At 36.1% G+C, this 23,906-nt stretch overlaps 1 protein-coding gene across 4 annotated transcripts in view; it reads left to right on the top strand.

The window, feature by feature from the left end:
• LOC149785778 (uncharacterized) overlaps positions 1-23,906 on the top strand; it is a 148,901-nt gene that overhangs the window by 25,801 nt on the left and 99,194 nt on the right. For 3 of the 4 annotated variants that reach the window (XM_089979689.1, XM_089979692.1, XM_089979691.1), the window contains 3 exons: positions 10,566-12,040; positions 17,313-17,429; positions 21,842-21,953. In XM_089979689.1, coding sequence (XP_089835815.1) covers positions 10,832-12,040; positions 17,313-17,429; positions 21,842-21,953 — 1,438 coding nt within the window. In that variant the 5' untranslated portion in view covers positions 10,566-10,831. Of the gene's footprint in view, positions 1-4,257; positions 4,517-10,565; positions 12,041-17,312; positions 17,430-21,841; positions 21,954-23,906 lie in introns of those variants that run through there. The other variant, XM_089979690.1, reaches the window with a different exon arrangement.

The raw sequence follows: 23,906 nt of genomic DNA, 5'->3' as shown, positions 1-23,906 counted from the left end.
GTAATCATACTCATTTCAAACATTGACAATGGGTGGGGTCCCCCCCTCCAATAGCATGGCTTCTTTACTTGAGAATAATGATATGGGTGACAAATTTTGTTGACAGAATGCTGTTTTCATCTGTATTTGTGCAAGAAATCAATTTTAACTTACTGATTTTGTCTATATTTATTCCTCACAAGTCAATACTGTACTTTGAAAGAAATATGTCATGAGCAACTTTTTGTTGTTGTTTTTTTTGTATGTCCATCTTAGGTTTGGTGTATTAAGTTATGGTTTTGCCTGCCTGTGTATCTGTGCATTTACATTGAATATCTGCCCCATTACTTTGCAATCGTCAGAGAGATTTTCATGAAACTTTAGCAATTATATACCATGATTTGAGTATAATAACCATGTCCCCAAGCCTCAAGGTCAAAGCAAGGGAATTTTAACTTGTGACATGTATCCCTGTTTGGAATATAATATTGTCATGTAAAGACAGAATGGTGCATGTCGTAGCCATGCCTCCTGCTACAAGGTGAAGGTCACAGCAAGGGAAAATGTGACTTTAACTTGTCCAGAGTATAACTTTTAAACCTCTGAAGATAATTTAATGAAACTTTACCCAGGTTAACACTTTATCATACAGTAGTCAAGTTCATGGTGCAGGTCAAGGTTATTTGAAGGATAAAGGTTATAAGATGTAATATCATTTTGCTGTGTACAATACTCTTGTAAAATGTAACCATGCTTGCAAAGACTTCCGCAACACAAAATATTGCAAACATGTAAGAAATTGGGTTATGACTGTTGTAATTAAATGTCATCCCAAATGAAAAGCATAAAAAAGTAGCTGCTCTTATCAGATCTTTTCAGCACACAGATATATGTGTTATAGTTATGTTACTTTTAAAATGTGTAACGCAGTAATACATAATTTTAATCATTCTTATGCTTCCTTTGGTAAAACAGATCAGCTTTTTGTCTTTAATCCATTGGGTAATGTTTCATATTCCCTATAAAATTGTTTTTAAAAAACACTAAACAGGATTAGTAAAGGAGGCAATATAGATAGTTCTTAATCTTCAGGGATTTGCTTATTCTCAAATTTACTAGAGATCGAAATTGCCCAAACATTTTGTGGTATTAAGCATGATTCCTGAGTTTACACATTCCCTAAAACATGTATGTGTTAAATTCTTGGAATCATTTCACAATTTAGGGTTTTCTTCACAATCAACTTTTGTTGACACAAGTTCGTGTATTGCATGACTACTGTATTATTTATATCAATATACCCATATTATTGGGGCCCCGAGTGGCCGAGTGGTCTAAAGCGCTCTCTGTTACAGATCATTGCCATCTCAACTCTGTCTGCGTGGGTTCGAGTTTTGGATTCGGTCAATGCGGGTATGTGAGAAAGCTTGCCAGTAGCTTCTTGTGGGTCGGTGGTTCTTTCTGGGGTTTTCCCGGGTTCTTCCTCCACCATTAATACTGGCCACCATGTATAGCCTATCGTGTGCTGAAAGATGGCGTTAAACCCACAACAACAACAACAACAACAACAAAAGAAAAATACCCATATCATCATTTTTAGATACATAACACCTGTAGTAATGCCTCATAATGTCTGGTGCAAAGGAAAAGCGTATTGATTGAATCTGAAAGTATTTCAAGGTCATTTCACTTTAGTACTTTGTGATTTTGGTCAAATAAAATAAGTATTTTTTATCATGTGATATATGGAATCTAACATTTGGGCTGATTTCAAATGAAATTTATTGAACTCATTGAATAATTTCAATCTTTTATGAGCCATTTGAAAAGAGCACTCATGTAAGATCCTCTGTGGACCAATACATAAATCTGTCATGGTTAAGTCACATTCTTTTAAATCATCCAATAGTTATCTCAGTCCTCATGGTGCTTTTAGTGTACCAAAGTATTTGAGACTATGTATTAGCTATGTGGTTTTTATCACATCATTTATGGCACTGTTGTAAATCTAAACACTAAACAGCTGTAGTTTAAAAAAAAAGGATAAATATCAAGCCTTCATTTGAGACATGAAATGACATAAAGCTACAGCTTATCTCATACAAGAAAGAATATAGGTCAATCTTTTAACATGTGATACTACTAGTAAACAAGTAGGAAATGAATGGCTGAAGCAGTAGCTTTATGTACAACTTGCCTGATTTCATTAAGTAGGTTCATTTAAGTCTTTTTAACGGATGTAAATGGATGGATGGATGGATCGGTAGGTGGGGGGGTTGGTAGGTAGATAGATTAAATCGATTGATTGATCAATCAGTTAGAATAACAACATTGCTGTAAATATTTCTTGTGCACAGGCTTGCAAGTTTGAAATTAATTAAAGTTTGTATTCTAGAATGTACAAAAATAAAAGTTGTATTCTACCATAAATTTTCAATGCAGTTCATTCTTTGTTTGGAATGGTAGAACACTTATTGAAAAAAATGGTAGAAAGCTATAGTCGACAATAAGAATGTAGAAAGTTGATTGAAGATGAAAGTGGTAGAAAGCTCTTCCACAATAAAAATGGTTGAAAGTTCATTGGGAGTAAAAATAGAACACTGACTGACAATAAAAATGGTAGTAAGCTCATTGACAATATAAAATGGTAGAAAGCTATGATCGACAGTAAGAATGTAGAAAGTTGATTGAACATAAAAATGGTAGAAAGCCCGTCTGCAATAAAAATGCATAAATGGTAGAAAGCTCATTAACAATAAAAATGGTAGTAAGCCCATTGACAATAAAAGTAGTAAGTAAATTGACAATACAAATGGTAGAAAGCTATCAAAAATAAAAATGGCAGTAAGCCCATTGATGATGCAAATGGTAGAAAGCTATCAAAAATAAAAATGGTAGAAAGCTCATTGACAATACAAATGGTAGAAAGCTATCAAAAATAAAAATGGCAGTAAGCCCATCGATGATACAAATGGTAGAAAGCTGTCAAAAATAAAAATGGTAGTAAGCCCATTGATGATACAAATGGTAGAAAGCTATCAAAAATAAAAATGGTAGAAAGCTCATTGACAATACAAACGGTAGAAAGCTATCAAAAATAAAAATGGTAGTAAGCCCATCGATGATACAAATGGTAGAAAGCTATCAAAAATAAAAATGGTAGAAAGCTCATCGACAATACAAATGGTGGAAAGCTGATAGACAATAAATTCTTCAAATGCTGATGCAGTACAGCTTTGCACACTGGACTTCTTATGTGGAAATTGGTATCATGTTAGTGAACTGTTGCAGTTGCCACTTTAATTTTTATCTGGAGATTCAATCAAATGAGAATTGGTAGTCAGATTTCTACCTTCAGAAAGTTCACAAAGTATGGAGGGCACCAAGAAGTTCAGAATTAGCTCCCCTTAAAATTAAGTTTCTAGCTATTTCTAAACATTAACACTGGATTGCACAGAAGTATTCCTAATTATATCTAGTTTTATTCATCATTTTTTAATTTGTACTTGCTAGATGCAAAAAGAAGAAGATGATTTTCTTATTGAAAATGTTTTGGTAAAAAAAATAAGTGGTTTTGCTCATGATTTGAAAAAACAATAAGATACGAATGTTGGTACTTTTTTAATTACTTTTTATGTCAGTTTACAGTCCAAGTTACAGGCTCAGAAGTGAAAAATGGGACATTCTTTTTTGGTGTAGGGGTTGGTTGTGATAAAATATTATGGGTCAGGGTCATTACAATAGAGTTGATGAGATTGCTGGAACCACATCATGTCTTTTGTGTGGCTTTAGTAGTGCTGGAGTAAATGAAATCACAAGAACACTTACCATTTCTCATCAGATTTTTTCAATTCTGATTATAGTGTCATTAGTTGGGTATAAGTACAAACACACACACACACACACACACACACACACACACACACACACACACACACGCGCACGCACACACACACACACACAGCAGCACAATCCTGGCTGTATAGTGCCAAGTAAGTTTAGGTATATCATCTGAAAGACATTGAAAACAAAAATAAAGACAAAAGAGAGTAACATCATTAAAACAGTGTAATATATTTATTACAAAATCAAACTGTTTTTATTATTCTAAGATCTTCTCAACATGAACATAATCACAGGATGCATCCCGGGTCAAAAAAAGTTTGCTTTCATTATTTACAGTAGTAGTAGTAATAATAATAATAATAATAATAATAATAATAATAACTTTATTTAAAGAACAAGATCATTTTGTCAACAAACTAATCATCCATTAAAATTTCTACACTGTATGATGTTCAGTTTTATACAAGTTGGTATGTCTTTTGACAACAAAGCTATGAAACTTGATAATTGATCCGCTGTTACTTTTAGTACATGTGAAGAATAGCATTGAACATGTGTGGTGCACTACAGGTAGTACTGTGTACTGCATTTATATCAAGCTTTGTAGTGAACCAGTGTTTGTCATTACAGGTGCTTACATTATACAGCATTCCTGTAAAGATCATTTGTGGACCTGTAAAAGGCATTACATGTGAGTATATTATACAGCAGTCACGTGCAACATATAACCTATGGGCTGAATCTGGCCTGCATCCTGGTTTTATTACCCACAGGCTCTATCTGGCCCATGTTATGGTTTTATTACCCACAGGCTCTATCTGGCCCACATCCTGGTTTTATTATCCACAGGCTCTATCTCGCACAGGTTATGGTTTTATTACCTACAGGCTCTATCTGGCCCACATTATGGTTTTATTACCCACAGGCTCTATCTGGCCCACATTATGATTTTACTACCCACAGGCTCTATCTGGCCCACATTATGGTTTTATTACCCACAGGCTCTGTTTGGCCCACATTATGGTTTTATTACCCACATGCTCTATCTGGCCCACATTATGGTTTTATTACCCACAGGCTCTATCGGGCCCACGTCCTGGTTTTATTACCCACAGGCTCTATCGGGCTCACATCCTGGTTTTATTACCCACAGGCTCTATCTGGCCTATGTTATAGTTTTATTACCCACAGGCTCTATCTGGCCCATGTTATGATTTTATTACCCACAGGCTCTATCGGGCCCACATCCTGGTTTTTATTACCCACAGGCTCAATCTGGCCCACATTATGGTTTTATTACCCACAGGCTCTATCGGGCCCACATTATGGTTTAATTACCCACAGGCTCTATCTGGCCCACATTATGGTTTTATTACCCACAGGCTCTATCGGGCCCACATCCTGGTTTTATTACCCACAGGCTCTATCTGGCCCATGTTATGATTTTATTACCCACAGGCTCTATCTGGCCCACATTATGGTTTTATTACCCACAGGCTCTATCTGGCCCATGTTATGGTTTTATTACCCACAGGCTCTATCGGGCCCACATCCTGGTTTTATTACCTACAGGCTCTATCGGGCCCACTTTATTGTTTTATTACCCACAGGCTCTATCTGGCCCACATCCTGGTTTTATTACCCATAGGCTCTATCTGGCCCACATTATGGTTTTATTACCCACAGGCTCTATCTGGCCCACATTATGGTTTTATTTCCCACAGGCTCTATCTGGCCCACATTATGGTTTTATTACCCACAGGCTCTATCTGGCCCATGTTATGGTTTTATTACCCACAGGCTCTATCGGGCCCACATCCTGGTTTTATTACTTACAGGCTCTATCGGGCCCACTTTATTGTTTTATTACCCACAGGCTCTATCTGCACACATTATGGTTTTATTACCCACAGGCTCTATCTGGCCCATGTTATGGTTTTATTACCCACAGGCTCTATCTGGCCCACATTATGGTTTTATTACCCACATGTTCTATCTGGCCCACATTATGGTTTTATTACCCATAGGCTCTATCTGGCCCACATTATGATTTTATTACCCACATGCTCTATCTGGCCCATGTTATGGTTTTATTCACTTATTTACATTATAAGGTGTGGTGTTAAATATTATGTGTGCTTGGCAGAAGTTGCACATTGTTGTTATACGGTATGCATATACAGAATTGTAAGGAACCTGTATAAGGCATTACAGGTAAGTACATTATTTTAAAGAGAAGTAAAACTGAATTACACAAAATCATGCAAATTACATGTATTATTTATGTAAATTTTGACCACAATACTTCTTAAAACCTGTGGATGAATGAGCTGACCATTTCTGTGACTGTTTGACAGGACATAGATATGTTGCTCACTAGCATGCATACAGAATGATATTCAAGAATACAACATTACATTGACAGGACATGGATGTGTTGCTCACTAGCATGCATACAGAATGATATTCAAGAATACAACATTACATTGACAGGACATGGATATGTTGCTCACTAGCATGCATACAGAATGATATTCAAGAATACAACATTACATTGACAGGACATGGATATGTTGCTCACTAGCATGCATTCAGAATGATATTCAAGAATACAACATTACATTGACAGGACATGGATATGTTGCTCACTAGCATGCATACAGAATGATATTCAAGAATACAACATTACATTGACAGGACATGGATATGTTGCTCACTTGCATGCATACAGAATGATATTCAAGAATACAACATTACATTGACAGGACATAGATATGTTGCTCACTAGCATGCATACAGAATGATATTCAAGAATACAACATTACATTGACAGGACATGGATATGTTGCTCACTAGCATGCATACAGAATGATATTCAAGAATACAACATTACATTGACAGGACATGATTATGTTGCTCACTAGCATGCATACAGAATGATATTTAAGAATACAACATTACATTGACAGGACATGGATATGTTGCTCACTAGCATGCATACAGAATGATATTCAAGAATACAACATTACATTGACAGGACATGGATATGTTGCTCACTTGCATGCATACAGAATGATATTCAAGAATACAACATTACATTGACAGGACATAGATATGTTGCTCACTAGCATGCATACAGAATGATATTCAAGAATACAACATTACATTGACAGGACATGGATATGTTGCTCACTAGCATGCATACAGAATGATATTCAAGAATACAACATTACATTGACAGGACATGGATATGTTTGCTCACTAGCATGCATACATTACAGAATGATATTCAAGAATACAACATTACATTGACAGGACATGGATGTGTTGCTCACTAGCATGCATAAAGAATGACATTCAAGGATACAACATTACATTGACAGGACATGGATATGTTGCTCACTAGCATGCATACAGAATGATATTCAAGAATACAACATTACATTGACAGGACATGGATATGTTTGCTCACTAGCATGCATACATTACAGAATGATATTCAAGAATACAACATTACATTGACAGGACATGGATGTGTTGCTCACTAGCATGCATAAAGAATGACATTCAAGGATACAACATTACATTGACAGGACATGGATATGTTGCTCACTAGCATGCATACAGAATGATATTCAAGAATACAACATTACATTGACAGGACATGGATATGTTGCTCACTAGCATGCATGCAGAATGATATTCAAGAATACAACATTACATTGACAGGACATGGATGTGTTGCTCACTAGCATACATAAAGAATGACATTCAAGGATACAACATTACATTGACAGGACATGGATGTGTTGCTCACTAGCATACATAAAGAATGACATTCAAGAATACAACATTACATTGACAGGACATGGATATGTTGCTCACTAGCATGCATACAGAATGATATTCAAGAATACAACATTACATTGACAGGACATGGATATGTTGCTCACTAGCATGCATGCAGAATGATATTCAAGAATACAACATTACATTGACAGGACATGGATGTGTTGCTCACTAGCATGCATACAGAATGATATTCAAGAATACAACATTACATTGACAGGACATGGATGTGTTGCTCACTAGCATACATAAAGAATGACATTCAAGGATACAACATTACATTGACAGGACATGGATGTGTTGCTCACTAGCATACATAAAGAATGACATTCAAGGATACAACATTACATTTACAAATTTAGTACATAGTCTTATTAGCATAAGAAAGCTCATGAAGTGCTGGAGTAAAAGACTTGTATCAAGTCCAGCAACACTGTGTTATATTTAGAATGAACATATGTAGTTTATCAGTTTTAATTTGGCATCTTTGCATAAATTAATTTTCCCTTCAATGTTTCAGTCCCATCCCTTAATTAAGAACCATTGTATTGCCTGTAAGGCAATACTCCTGTGCCCTGCACAGAAGAACCATTGTATTCCAGTATGACACTACTCCTGTGCCCTGCACAAGAGAACCATTGTATTGTCAGTATGACACTACTCCTGTGCCCTGCACAGAAGAACCATTGTATACATTTCCAGTATGACACTATTCCTGTGCCCTGCACAGAAGAACCATTGTATTCCAGTATGACACTACTCCTGTGCCCTGCACAAGAGAATCGTTGTATTGTCAGTATGACACTACTCCTGTGCCCTGCACAGAAGAACCATTGTATACATTTCCAGTATGACACTATTCCTGTGCCCTGCACAGAAGAACCATTGTATTCCAGTATGACACTACTCCTGTGCCCTGCACATAAGAATCGTTGTATTGTCATTATGACACTACTCCTGTGCCATGCACAGAAGAACCATTGTATACATTTCCAGTATGACACTACTCCTGTGCCCTGCACAGAAGAACCATTGTATTCCAGTATGACACTACTCCTGTGCCCTGCACAAGAGAATCGTTGTATTGTCAGTATGACACTACTCCTGTGCCCTGCACAGAAGAACCATTGTATACATTTCCAGTATGACACTATTCCTGTGCCCTGCACAGAAGAACCATTGTATTCCAGTATGACACTACTCCTGTGCCCTGCACATAAGAATCGTTGTATTGTCATTATGACACTACTCCTGTGCCATGCACAGAAGAACCATTGTATACATTTCCAGTATGACACTACTCCTGTGCCCTGCACAGAACAACCATTGTATTCCAGTATGACACTTCTCATGTGCCCTGCACAGTAGAATTGTTGTACTGTCAGTATGAAACTATTCCTGTGCCCTGCACAGAAGAACCATGGTATACATTTCCAGTATGACACTACTCCTGTGCCCTGCACAGAACAACCATTATATTGTCTGTATGACACTCCTCCTGTGCTCTGCACAAAAGAACCATTGTATTTCCTGTATGGACACTACGCCTGTGTCCTGCATACAAGAATCATTGCATGCCTGTATGGCACTACCCCTGTGCCCTGTTCTAACCATATTCATCTGGTTGTACCCACAAATCCTAAAAGCAAAAATAATACTGTAGATTACTTCCTTTTGAATAGCTTTAGTTTTGACTTGCAATTTTCAAACAGATTCATGAAACCATTACTGTAGAATTAATTGACTCTTTAATAAAATGACAATTAAATTTTTGAAACTAATTAGGATCTTTGCCAACAATTCTACTTGGTTCAGAAAAGAAGCATGGAGTAATAAAATGATAACACCATGTATTGAACCTCAGTACATTCAGTGCAGTATGTTTCAGAAAATTTAGTTGAATGGCTGAATGAATGAACGAACGAACAAATGAACGAATGAATGAATGCACAAACAACATAGCATACCTGCTATAAACAGATTTATTGCACATGTTTTTCCCCCAATGGTTGGTGAAATTTCCAATTATATTCCAGCTCCTATTTTGTTTATTAGTATTCTAAATTTATTGGCTGAAAGTTTCCAGTCCAGGCAAGTGTCTGTAAAACACTCTGCATATGACGAAATGTAACCTGTTCACTTCAGACACACAGTGTTGCAGTAATTATCCTCTGATTTAATCCTCCTGTAAAATTATTAGAAGCATGAACACAATTAACGTGATTAAATAATACCTCAGTCTTCTGAATCTGGTAGCAGACTGCACATAATGCATTCTTTACTCACTGTTTGTAACTACATGACTCCAGTTGTTTGGTATCACTATTGGTTTATCAGGTCTTATCTTGCATCAGTAGTGTTGTGTACAGTTTGGTACATTCATAACTTAAGGGTTTAATTTGTAGCTACCAAACCGTGTAATAGATTATACACTGTACATACGAATTGCATTCTGATGAAAACGAAAGAAAATATGAAACATTCAGGTTAAGCATAGATACAACATATTGCAAAGTGATGGGATTATTGGATAAGTCAGTGACATGATTAATACTTAGCAATGTATAAAAAACATCAGCCACATATCACACACTTGGATAGTCTGTTGTTCATATTTTTGTTTTGTGTCATCATGTAAGTTACCAACCATTCAGTGTGATGGGATGGGGGTGGCTTTTCTTTTCAACCAGGATATTTTACAATACCTCATTAAAAGCCAATTTTTTCAACTAATGTAGTGGATACAATCATTTCTTAGTGTCTTTGATTCAGAGCAAGAATATTTGTGTCAAGCTATTTTAAGTCTACTAATGTTTTGGGGAAAAAATATCCTGTATCATCTCACAAAATTTGAATGATCAGTTACTAACCATTGTCAACTTTTTTTTCAGAGATGGTCATGGATGAAATTATCAGAGGAACCACAAAATTCAGATATGGTACAGAGAGTTTCAACAGCACAGAATCCAACAGTTTGAGTCAGTTTAGATATGTTTCACCAATGTAATAATGTGATTCGTCAAGTGCAAAATCATTTTCTGGGAACTTAAGTCAATTTTTACTTGTAATAATTCTCTGAATGAAATGAACACCATTTGATGGAAAAGTTTCCTCTTTTGCCGTAAACCCGACATGGTTGGTTGCATGGTGCAGAAAAATGGACAGACAGAGAAATTCTAAATATTTAACTAGTGTTAGATCTCTGCCTCCCGGAAAAATGGCTGACATTCGGCATAAATATGAGAGATTGAGTTCCCCAAGTAAAGAAGGATATAACGCAGTGAAATTATCACCTCCCAGAAGACCACCACCACGACCTAGAACAGGGTCAATACCAATAGAGGTATATATGGAATCAAAAATGGGGCATCAAAGTGAGACAGAACCCTCACAAAATCCTCAAAAACTCTTGAAAAATCCATTTTTGGGAAGAGATGGGCAAGAAGAAACATTAACTGTTGAATTGAGAGGCTCTGGTGATCAGACAAAGGTTAGTCTCAAGGCAGGTGATGTGTTTTATGAGTCTGATATGAGCCCAGATGTGATGTCCAGATTATCATCTGTAAGTGTGGCTCAGAAAACGAAAATGTTTGAGTCAGGAATACCTAAAAGAGATTCTTCTCCAAGTTCTTCTAAAGCTACAACAAAGCCTCCCCCACCTGCCAGGCAAAGGTCAAAATGTGAAAGTAGTTCCAGTGATAAAGATACCAAAGATGAAATGGACAAGTTGGAGGCATCTTTTATACACGATCCCAGTCATAAACCTGTTCCACCCATGAAACCGCCTCGTACACATGCTCACGATGAATATGTAAAAGCAAAAATGGTTTCAAGAGAGCAGTTTGAAAGTGCCATTGGCACAGATTTAAAGTCTAGTCCAGTTTACATAAAGATACAGAAAAAAGAAACAATTTTAATAAATGATGCTAGTCAGTCTAATAATTCAACAGCTGTCAATAAACGACTCCTTAATCTGCCTAAAACAAAGCCACGACCTTTCTCAGTGGCAACAGATACGTTTAAATATGAAGATTCGGATTCTGATGTAAAGGTACAGACAAGTCACAAAAGTTATTTAACTGAACTTTCAGATGAGGAAGACAAAAATACAGCAGATGACTTACTGGTAATTAGACACTGGGATTTGCCGAGGCAGATGTATCCAGAACCATCATCCATGCGCAAAAGTGTTAGTGCTGAATGCTTGCACCAGGAGGAGGATGGCGCGGATGCCTCTATGTATAAAGATCCAGATAGTTATGATGACATGGAAGTGTATGTGGATGGTAGTGGTTATGCTGTGCCAAACAAATTTCAAAAGAAATTTCTTGGTAACTCGTCATCTTTGGAAACAGATGGAAAGCAGGTTGGTTTAGACTTACACAGTAGAACACTAAATATCTTTAATATTGGGGTTGTTCACTTGCATGGAATCAAACAATGATGCCCTAAAAGTTCAATTCTCATTTCATTAAAAATCAGCTGAACTATATTTTAGACCAGGGGTCTCAAACACACAGCCATGCCTTATCGTGTGGCCCGCAAAATGATTGGCATCACAAGGTGTCATGAGAGATAACAAAGATGGTGTGACCCTTGGGCCGTCAAAAATGCCCTCATGCAGCCTTCAGGGTGGTTTGAGTTTGAGAGCCCTGTTCTAGACAAAATCATGACCTCCTGCATCTGGATACCATATTTACTGTATATGTTGGGATACTGTATTTGTTGGAAAACCATAAATTAATTTTAATTTTATTTTGTGCACTGCATGTTCTGGGACACATCATTTTTTGCAAGTCATAAGTTATGGGACACCTTTAAATCATTCGAAAATTACATGTCAGAAAATGCACTCCAACTGAAATTTTATTTTAAAAAATAAAAAAAAACTGTGTACTTGAGATAAAACTCTTTAATCCACTGCAGCAGCATCTCATCAATACAACCCTTCTTCTGCATATGTACAATCCATTCTTTTGGTGCATGAATATTTTTTTAGCTTTCTTATACCGTGAAAATTTGTTAGAGGCAACACATCACCTGAAGCAGAAACTGCAAGGGTTAAGGGGCTGTCCATTTAGTATGTACGCATGGAGGGCTGGGTTAACCCAAATGCATACACTTGCATAAGTGGGGGGGGGTCTACTGATAATGTATGTATGAATAAGAAATGGGGGGTTGAAACCTTGATAATAATTTGTCTAATGTGTAACATGTTCAGTTCAGTCGGCGTTTGAATTTTAGCAAACACTAGACAAATGTTTTAAAGTTATGCAGCTTATTTCATTGATGCAGCCAGACATTCAATGTTGGTGGACTGTCTGCTTTATTAAATATGTTAATATTATTAATTCTTGATCGTTTCTGCATGGATTAAATATTGGCCGTTTTTTTAGAATTTGGCTGGGTGCATCAGGGGTACATATGCAGGTGGGGGTGGGGGTGTAAATAAGTATGCATGTGTACAAGGAGGGGGTGAAGGGTCATGCTTTGCCAGATTTTTGCATACGTACTAAATGGATGGCCCCTAAATGGATCTCACACTTTTGACCCTCATCTTTTCGTTAGTCCGTCGAGAATGTGATCAAAGAACACTAGAACTTCATCCATGTTAATGATCATATTGTCATTGAAATCATCTTCTTCTCTTCTGGCCTTCACAAATTCAACACATGATTTTATTTTCTCCAAATCTTCTGGGCGATGCTGGGTCATCGATGTCCATGCACGAAGCACTATATTGTGTCACTTTGAAAACTGTTCCATCGTTTCAGTTTATTTTCAAAATTGCAGTGTATACAGGTGAAAAGGAACCAAAGGTAGCTTCCATATCTTGGCCATCTTTGTTTAAAAAAAACGGCACACTTAAAAGAATCCATGGTTGGCTTCCAAGGTCAGCTAGCTTTGCAATAAAATGCCCTTTGTATTGATATTCTTTACAAAAAATGGCTTCAGAGTATCCAGAGTTGGCTTCTGAGGTCAGTTTGCTTTGTAATAAAAATAACCTTTGTCTTTGATGTCTTGTTGGTAAGTTCAAAGAAGGAAGGACTGTTTGTTGCCAGTTGTGTTTATTCACCACCCAGGCTTCAATGCGCTTGGCATCTGCAGTTATAATTAATACAAGGGAGCATTGATGTCTGTGGGTAAATAGTAATGATACTTTTGTAACCCTTTCTGGCAAAGAGATTGTCACTTACGCTCAAGTGAAAGTGTTTTCAAATAATGATTTTTATTTGCGAGATACTGTCATTCAGTCTTGATTATTTTGTACCTAACACCATGTCATGCGTGAATGACAGTTGTCTTCAAGATATCGGTTGATTATTTCCCTCTTGAATGCGATTTTGTTGGATCCAGTTTTCAGTCGGATAACATATTCAAACCTTTGAGCACAACCAATTTGTTTCTCAATGTTCATATTAATGAACAACATGGCGTGTGTTATCAAACACATGCTACAGTATCGTAGCCTATGGTATATATATGGATTTTGTGGATATATTTTATTCTTTAATGCTTATGTTGAAAGAAAGGAATAAATGATAACAATACATGGTTAGTTTCTTTCTTTTTGTTATCAAATAAGCGTTTTGTTTATATATTTTATTGCAATATGCATGGGGAGGGAGCACAAATGCAATACAAATTTATTTCGTTTCTTAGGTCTTGGGACATGTGACAGTGGGTGAAAAAAGTTTCACCATAAGTTCTGGGACAGGAAAAAAATAATTATTTTATCATGTCCCAGTATATACAGTAAATATGGGAATCAGTATTTTCCTGTAAATCTGTGAATTTGACATGATGTCTGACTCAGGTCCAGCATCAGAATGATGGTACTGTAGTAAAATCCATAGTAAACTAAGGTTGTGGAAATTTTGTAAATTATTACTTGTCATGCTGAACAACACACCATAATGGTATACCATACTTACATACTTAGAAGTCCAGTCAAATTGCAGCAACAGAAATCCTGATCTGCCAAAGCATAATGTGCCTGCAGACCAAGGTTTGTTCTACTGGTTTCTCCTAACAAACTGCACAGACCCAGATCTGCCAGAGCATTATGCATTGACAAACCTGGGTCTGTGCAGTTTGCAGTTGGTCAGGACTTATGAGCAAGTATATATGGTAATAATCTTTAGCTGCATATATAAATTTGTGTTGAAAATTGTTGCTGGTGTTTCATGTACCCACCCACTCATACTCATCAAAATAACTGGATACATGGATTTTTAAACCTTGAATCTCTAGAATTTCATTTCTCTCATGATGTCACCTTGAACTACTTCTATTCAGAATTTGAGAAGCCAGCAAGTTATTATTTGAAATATTAATTCAGGGCCTTGGTCTGTTAAAAAAAGCTGTTCTACAAGGTTATGTTTTCCTACTATTTTCCTTGTTCATAAATGACTTCATCTCTTTTTATGCAAAGCGCAAGACCTACCTCTATATGCAGATGACTGTACTTTGCACTAGTTAGGTTTCAATGTAAACAATTTATTTAATTAATTTTCATGAAAATTTACTCTGCACAAGTCTGATTCCAATGTACACAATTTAATGAATTAATTTTCATGAAAATTTACTTTGAAACAGTCTGGTTCCATTGCAGACAGTTTAATTAATTCATTTTCATGAAGATTTACTCTGCACACATCTGGTTTCAATGTAAACAATTTAATTATTTTTCATGACGATTTATTCTGCACAAGTCTGGTTCCAATGTAAACAGTTAAAATAATTATTTTCATGAAAATATGCTGTGCATTAGTCTGGTTCCAATGCACACAATTTAATTAAATAATTTTCTTGAAGATTTACTGTGCACAAATCTGATTCCATTGCAGACAATTTAATTAACTATTTTTTATATATGAAGATTTACTTAACATTGAGAATTGATGTTCAGTTCATGTTATGTCCTCCATACAGAAAAATCCTTTGATTGCTTGGAGCTAAACAAAAACATTCAGGTAGTAACCACCTCCTGAATTGAAGCCATGTGTTAATGATACTTTAATTGAGTATGGTCACATTGAGATCATAATACCAGGAGTGTAGAAAAGAATCTTGATTGAAGTTACCAACAAGTTGATTATGTGTGTTTTACATTAAGCTCCATTATCTGTCTGTTAAAGGAATTACAAGTTATTTGTCACCCAGATTCTGTAAGTTATTCTATAATGCATACATTCTTCCACATTTGGACTGTTGCTGTACAGTGTTTTTTAAGAAACATATTGGAAGGATCCACAAGCTTTAAGAGTATAAATCATTAATCTACATTTAAAGTTTAAATATTTACAGAATTGTTCATGTATATTTAAATTCAATTAAGAAATAGTGTGTGGTAGACCTCACTTAAGATCGATTACAAAATGACAACTGCCTGACACCATGGCCCCCCAAAAATCTGTAAAAAATTATTTTTCTACTCTGGTACCATTTTAAGGAATGATCCCAGCATTAAGTGAGAAATCTAAATGTATTTCAAACTAAAACACTAATATTTCCTACAGTAGCAGAGATCATATATATGTATGTTGCATTTACTTACCATATTTATGTGCTATCAATATAGCTTCCATATATCATGAAATCTTTTCACTTCATTTATAATTGCCTTCTTTATGAATGGACTCTGTTGTCTTCCTTTTTTGTAAAAATCCCAATTTTATCAGAACTACTTGCTCATCATAAGTACACATTGTTGTGACTGTAAAGACAGCATCTTCAGATCCTTCAGTTCAATTTAACAATTCAGCTTGTCATCAGTGAAACTATGTTTGCTTCATTAAGAAAACCTTCATCTTCAAATCCTAAAACAGAGGTCCATATTCCTATAATTCCAGTTCTTTGATGTACTAAGGACAGTTGATAGTACCAACACAAAATACATGACATACATTTTAAAATGAAAGAACAACTGGAACGAATGCAGTTGCTGACCTATGCAAATCCCTGCAATGTTTGCAGACATTCAGACCTCCTTACCTTCCTCCCACCCCCTACAGAAATATTTTGAAGATGGAAGTGTTTTTGTACCATTGACATTTAACCCCCTTCAAAGACTCCAATAATGATTTTCATGTCTCACACAGTCACTAGGCAGGCAACAACATAGTCACTACAGGGGTGGTGGTGGGGTGGCAACAACTTAGTCTTGAGGGGGGCAACAACATAGACACTGCGTGGGGCAACATACCATGAATGACAGATTTTGAGTTTCATTTCTGCAATACAAAATGGAAGTATGGTACATTTCCACAAAAATCCAATTTTGAGGCAAACTACAGTTGATTCAAAGGATGGGTAAATCTAATCTTAAATAATTTTATGGGACTATATATATATATATATATATATATATATATATATATTTTGTGAAATCTGCAGATTTTACATTAAATTTGTGCAGCGCTTAAATAGAAATAATTTCATAAATTCAGCTTTTTCCCACAACTATTGCAAAAATAGACTCCCCAACCTTTGGTAATAATAAATACCTTTAGCTTTATGTTCACTTGAACTTTACGAATTTTGAAAAAAATGTTGCTGTTCAGAGAGATATTTGTTTCTTGTTATTGACTGTATTTTTGGTTCATATCATCTCATATTAGATGTTTTTCTTTTAGATGCATGTAAGTGGAAGAAAGAACAACCCAATGAGAGCACGGATCCAAAAGTTCAAGAATCTATTTCGTCCTGAGAGTGATAGTGGTCCTAAACAGATAAAGAACAAGATTGAATTAGTAAGTTTAAATTTTACTCATTGACTATTCTCCAGATTCAAAGTGTCAGTCATATTATTGTTTATTCACTCTTCCAGTATGCTGCTAGCAATCTGGTTCCAGGCAATGTGCGAATCGATGTAACGACACCTGTTTTGCTGAGCACATTTGACTAAAAGAACATGTGCTTCCCAAATGGTTAGACACTGGACGCAGTTTGTGCTATACAAAATGCATAAAATCCATGATTAATAACTTCATTATTCAAGTGATATTGATACTGTCAGGCACAATATCTGTCTCATATAAAGTTGTACAATTTTAAATCCAAAAATTTTGTTTCATACAAAAATGGATCACTGATATGAAGGTATGGTTATTTTGGCTATGGAGAAGTCAGTATTTTCTTTGTCTGATGTGTACTGCATGTAAATAGACTGCTCCGGTGGCCTAGTGGTTAGAGTGTTTGCCTCAGATGTAGGAGCTCGCAGGTTTGAACCCTGTCTGAGTCATACCAAAGACATATAAAAATGGTTGTAACAGCTGCCTTGCTTGGCGCTCAGCATTAAGAGGTCAGTGTTAGGACTGGTCGTCCTGGAGTCAGGATAATGTGACTGAGAGGGACATCATGCTACATGTCTGCGGCATGATGCCTCAGTGCTAGACATCACTATAAACTGTCACACTGCAGACATTGTAGCAGTATGTTAAAATTGTTAAAGCTGTGTTAAAAATTCTAATAACACACACACACACACACACACACTGACACACACACACACAAACTGCATGTAAATAAAGTTCTCACACTGACTTTTGTCTGATGTGTACTGCATGTAAATAAAGTTCTCACACTGACTTTCGTCTGATGTGTACTGCATGTAAATAAAGTTCTCGCACTGACTTTCATTTGATGTGTACAGCATGTAAATAAAGATCTCACACTGACTTTTGTTTGATGTGTACTGCGTGTAAAGATCTCACACTGACTTTCATCAGATGTGTACTGCATGTAAATAAAAATCTCACACTGACTGTGTGAACGTCTTTTCCTTTAGCTCACTGCTGTACACTTTTTATCTGTTCATTAATGAGACTTGACATACTCATTTTGATGAGTTCAGTGTAATTGTGCAGAAAGTAGATCAAAGTGACTTGCTTTTTAGTATTAGGAGTGCTATGTTTCTACAACATAACTTTAATTTTCTGCAGCTTTTTCTTGTCAAATCACATACTGTAGTTTCATCAGTTTTTGTGGGGGACCAGTTTTCGTGGTTTTCGTTGTTGCCCCGAACCAAGAATTTAAATCCCCAACGAAAAATGAGCCACATAGGATGATGACCCGCCCCCCTGTTTTCTTACAGTGTTTCATTCCTAGAGATTAACACAGCTACTAGTATTTGATAAATGAAGGTCAATACTGTAATCTGCTAATTAAATATTAACTTTTACATGTGTTTTTTTATTTTTATTTTAATCTTTCGAAGCAAGAATTATAAATCATTTAATATTGTTTCAATGCACACGTTCGATAAGTTATCTGACAGCTGTAATTTTACACTCACTGCCTTAAATCGATATTTGAGGTAAGTAGGGATAGAGAGAAAATAGAGAAAAAGCATAAGATATTCAAAAAATAGTAATACTGAAAATGAAAAAAAAAATAATACAAAATAACAGAATATGAAAATTAAATTTAATACTTATTCAAATCGATCCTTCATTTGAGTACAACTATTATTGAAACATTTAAATCCTTCTGAAAGCACATTTCATTTTATTCATGCATTTTTAATCTAAAAGAACAACATTCCTGTAAAATACTATGACTATTTCTTCAAGCACTATTATTTAATGAAACACTATGTATATATACTAATTACAGCAGAGTATTAAAGCTCACACTTCACAGATTTTTGGACAAAGCCACTGTATCAACATCGTGTTAATCAAATCTCATTGTACTCACAAATGCTTCTCAGGTAAATAATCCCCAAATTGTTGAATTAAACAAGTACAGCTTTCACAAAACCACTGTTAATTAGGTCTGATCTTTCACTCATTGTTGCGTGAGCTGCAATTATCCATTCAGCATGAATAGGCTTGATTAATGAGGTTACAAGGTTTACTAATGCTGTGCTGTGATTGTCACCAGTAACATCTTTTTCCGTATTGGCGTCCATGAAGTATTTAGCATACCACTCGTGGAAGTGTGACTTTTATTCTTCTTTGTACTCTTTGGTGGTTTAGATCGGTCTATACAAGAGGCAGGCACAAACATTAGCTGCCTGATAAGCAAGCGCCTGCGGTGTGTTTGCAGCTTCTGACTGGTTAGGAAGTCCAGGAACTGAGGGGGGTCTAAGTTGAATTGTACCACTCTTAAGCCACTGTGTTAACGCTATGATCGTCAGAAAGTACTAATGGTGCAACTTGATGGACAGTGGTTTAAGTAAGAGATCATTCATACATACTTTAATAACCAATTGGCCTAGTGTTGTTGGCTGTGTCGGCCTCTGATGTTGAACACTCAAACGAAAACATGGTGAAAGTGATTAATCTTGACAGGTGTTTTATTTGCGCTCATAGAGATGGAAGTATTGTGTTAGTGTGATGTTATTCACTTGGTCGAAAACATGGTGTAAGTATTGAAGTTGCCAGGTCTTTGATTTATGCTCATACAGGTGGTAGTATTGTTTTAAACATTAAAGTGACTGCTATATGCACCTGCATAGTTTTATTCTTTTGTATTCTTTATTTTGGGTATTTGTAGAAATTAAACTATGAAATTAAATACCTACTAATATGTAAACTTTGACAGGCAAAACCACGAATTTTAGTACCCATGAAAATGCATTTTTTTAAATACAAAACCACAAAAATTGATCCCAACAAAAATAAATGATACTACAGTATGTGGTTTACCCAAGGTTAGAGTCCAGAGCTTGTCAGTTTTGTTGCTGCTGTGTCCAAAAGCAAGGTCACACAACCTCGTTTCAGAGTTACCCTTTTTATTTGGACTCTAAAAGGTCATGCTGTAAAGGCCCAGGGAAGAAGCTTGTGGGCTCTTCCCCATTTCCAAAGGACAAGTTAGGACAGTTCTAGGGATTTACTCACTTTCCAGCAGAATGTACCTGTTCCATTGGCTCCCATTTGCACCAAACTAATTCTCTGCTCAGAGGCTTGGTCCAGCATAACAGTCCATGGCTGGGATCTTTTTATCACAAAAGATGGCTACCAGCTTTGGTTTAAGGATCTCCCTTCTCTAGTAAGGTCCCCCATTTAAAGCTGGTGATCTTAAAAGAAGATGCCTTTTATGCTTGCAGTGTATAATTAATTAAAGTTCCATTGATAAAAATAGGTAACTTGCAATAGAATATAGTCTGCCTGATATGATTGGGTCAGAATCTCACTTAGAAAACATGGTCAGGTGTTTGGAGCTGCAAAGACCAGTAGTTTCCCTCTCTGTGTCTTGTGGTCTCTTAATAAACCCATCTATGAGAACCTTACCCACATGTTTTCTTGCTTACCTTAGTGTCAGCAAGATGAATGAGTCAGCTTCATGCCCTGTTCATAGAGTAGGGTTAAATGGGAATTGTGAATAGGTTTCTCTCCTTTACCAACCAGAACATTTAGGAAAAATACCAACTTCCGTTGGTTACTCCACTAATGATTTAGATCCCCATCCTCAGCCATATATGTGCAGCAGTTGATCATTATAGACTTTGTATCCAGTTAAGGCTTTAATTTTTTTGTTTTTGGCAGCCTCTAAAGGGAGAAGAAAGGGTTGGAAGTGTCTTTTCCTCCCCATTATAGGTTCAACTGATATTTCAGCTTCCACCATTTCCAGGTGGATTACATTAACTCTCAAGAGAGCTTACCAGTCCATTACTGATATGGACCTATTTTTCATGAAAATTAAAGTCCATGAGGTTTGTACCATAGCTGTCTCATGGACTTGTCTTGCAATGTTGATATATCTTGGGATGAGTGTGCATCTGTCTCAGAGACTGTATCACTTTGACCTACTTTCAGGATTTATTCAGCATTGCTAAAAAATAATGACAGCTGCCACAGAATCAGTAGTAGCTGTGTCTTCACTATCTTGCAAGCTCTGGATCCCTAACATTTCTGTCATTTTGGCAAGTAGATATGAAACCTGATGGCTTGATTAACCATGTGGATTACTATTTATTTCTTGAAAATTATATCACAGTGACCTACTTTTTGTGCTTAAGTGGTTTTATATGGGTTACAGGGACATATTCTCGTGAAGCAGTGGGAGCATTTGTATTTATGTTCAGAAACTTGATTTTTATTATTGTTTCTTAAAGTACTAACTCCTGGGACCTATGACTGAAATAAATTCTTGCTGCCTATATAGATGTTTGAATTTGATATTTGATGTGTGCCTTATTTTTTGCCTGTGTGTGTAGGTGAAGCAGAAAATCAACCAGGCCTTTGGAAGTCTGCAGGACTGGGGTAGAGCACATGCCTCTGAATCCAAAGAGGAGGTGGTGAATGACACCTTGACAGACTCCAAAAGTGGTGAGCTTAGTTCATTGCTTAAATGTGGCTTGCTTTATGTTTTGTTTAAGAGTGTAAAGTGGACATATTATTGCAGTTTTCTGAAATAAAAAATTATAATTAGAAACATTAACAAAGTGAAGGTTCTGTTAGTTTTAGCAGGTAAATTAATTGAAATTTTAGTAAATATGACATTTAAAATTACTACCATATTATATTTAACTTGTTCATCATTGAAAAATCTTGCAAATGAAAACAGAATGCAAGTCATACCACCAACACCATGCAGAAGATGACCCACATCACTATTACTATGATTTGTTGTGTTGGCTGTTGTCTGCCATAAATCATTCTTCTAACTGCAATTGAAAGAGAAAGCTATTTGTAGATGTGCCTTGGTGAGTACAATTTCATCCTATCAAAATGAGGTCACTATGACTTAAATGTCTTGCCTTTAGGGTCAGTTTCTCATGCACATTTGAGTGTAGTGTTTTACAGAAAAGTACCAGTCAGGTATTCATATTATGTGAACAAATTTCCAAGTTTCAAATTAAATTGTAGAAATCATTGTACATGTAGTAAGACCAACAGTCATGTTAATGAGAATTACATAAGGTCCATGCATAATCTGTGCTATTATTAATTTCTCTGATGATGCCCCCATTGCAATAGTGGATGTTGATATGTTGTTTTGCTGCTGCCATTCCTTATATCAACATGTCCCATACATTCTCGCATTAGTCTTCAGTCCATTTTATCATTATTGTGCAAACCAATAAACTTAGAGCCATGAAATGTTACACACATGATAATAAGTACAAGACCTGGAAGATTTTCAGGCCATTACAGTGAATTTTTTCCACCGATGTACAATTTTCAATATAGAAGAACCACTTGAACTAGACAGGTAAACTTAGAAGGTATGTTTGTATTCACATGTTTGATGGCCTTACTAGATTTTTAGGTTATTTAAACAGTTTTTCTTCTTGTTATGGTCACAGATTATAAGGGCTTATGCAGTGGTCTGTTTTCCATTGTCCATCATCTGTCCATCCATTAGTGCAAGTTTTTTTTTGCTACTTCTCCTAAACTGCTTGAAGAATAGCCATGAAACTTTACACACACATTCATTTAGTATAGCTGCCACTTTGGCATTCTTGAAAATCTTGTTATTGCTACTCCTCCTGAATGGATGGTCATATCAACATAGGGTTTCCGTTTAAAACTTATTATGATTGTAGTTGATCCTAAATGAAAATGGGGCTGTTCTGATATTCAATATGGCTGCCACAGTGACAGTATTGAAAATCTTTTTCTGCTACTCCATCTGAAGGTTAGTTCATATTGACATGTGGTTTCCTCTAGAAGATTTCTTTTGATGTCTCATTGGTCATAAATAAAAATGGTGCTAATCTGGTGCTACCACAGCAGCCATCTTGAAAATCTGCTCGTTGCTTCTCCTAAATGGATTGTCATATCAACATGGGGTTTTCACCAAAAGACTTCCTATGATGTCTAGTTGATTCTAATGAAAATGGTGCCAATCTGATGTCCAGTATAGCCATATTGAAAATCTCATTATTTCTAATCCTCCTGGAAGAAAAGTAATATTGCAATGGGGTTTTCGCCATAAGACTTCTTATGATGTATAGATACTTCAAAACTAAACGGCCTAAAATCTGATGTCCAGTTTGGCCACCACAGTGGTCATCTTGAAAAAAATATTGTTTTCACTGCTTCTCCTAAATTGATGGTCATATCATCATGGGGATTTTACTAAACAACAACAAATGTTGTCTAGTTGGTTCTGATGGTGCCATTCAGACATTTAGTATGCCTGCCACAATGGCCATCATGTTATCACTGTTTCTTTAAATGAATGGCCATATCCACATGTGCTTTCACTGAAAGACTTCTTATGATGGCTTGTTGGTTGCAAATGAAAATGGTGCCATTCCAGCTATACTATAACTG

This window comes from Sinohyriopsis cumingii, chromosome 13 (assembly GCF_028554795.1).
Source record: "Sinohyriopsis cumingii isolate HCF-2022 chromosome 13, ASM2855479v2, whole genome shotgun sequence".
Taxonomy (NCBI): domain Eukaryota; kingdom Metazoa; phylum Mollusca; class Bivalvia; order Unionida; family Unionidae; genus Sinohyriopsis; species Sinohyriopsis cumingii.
This window is presented reverse-complemented; position numbering and strand designations above follow the sequence as displayed.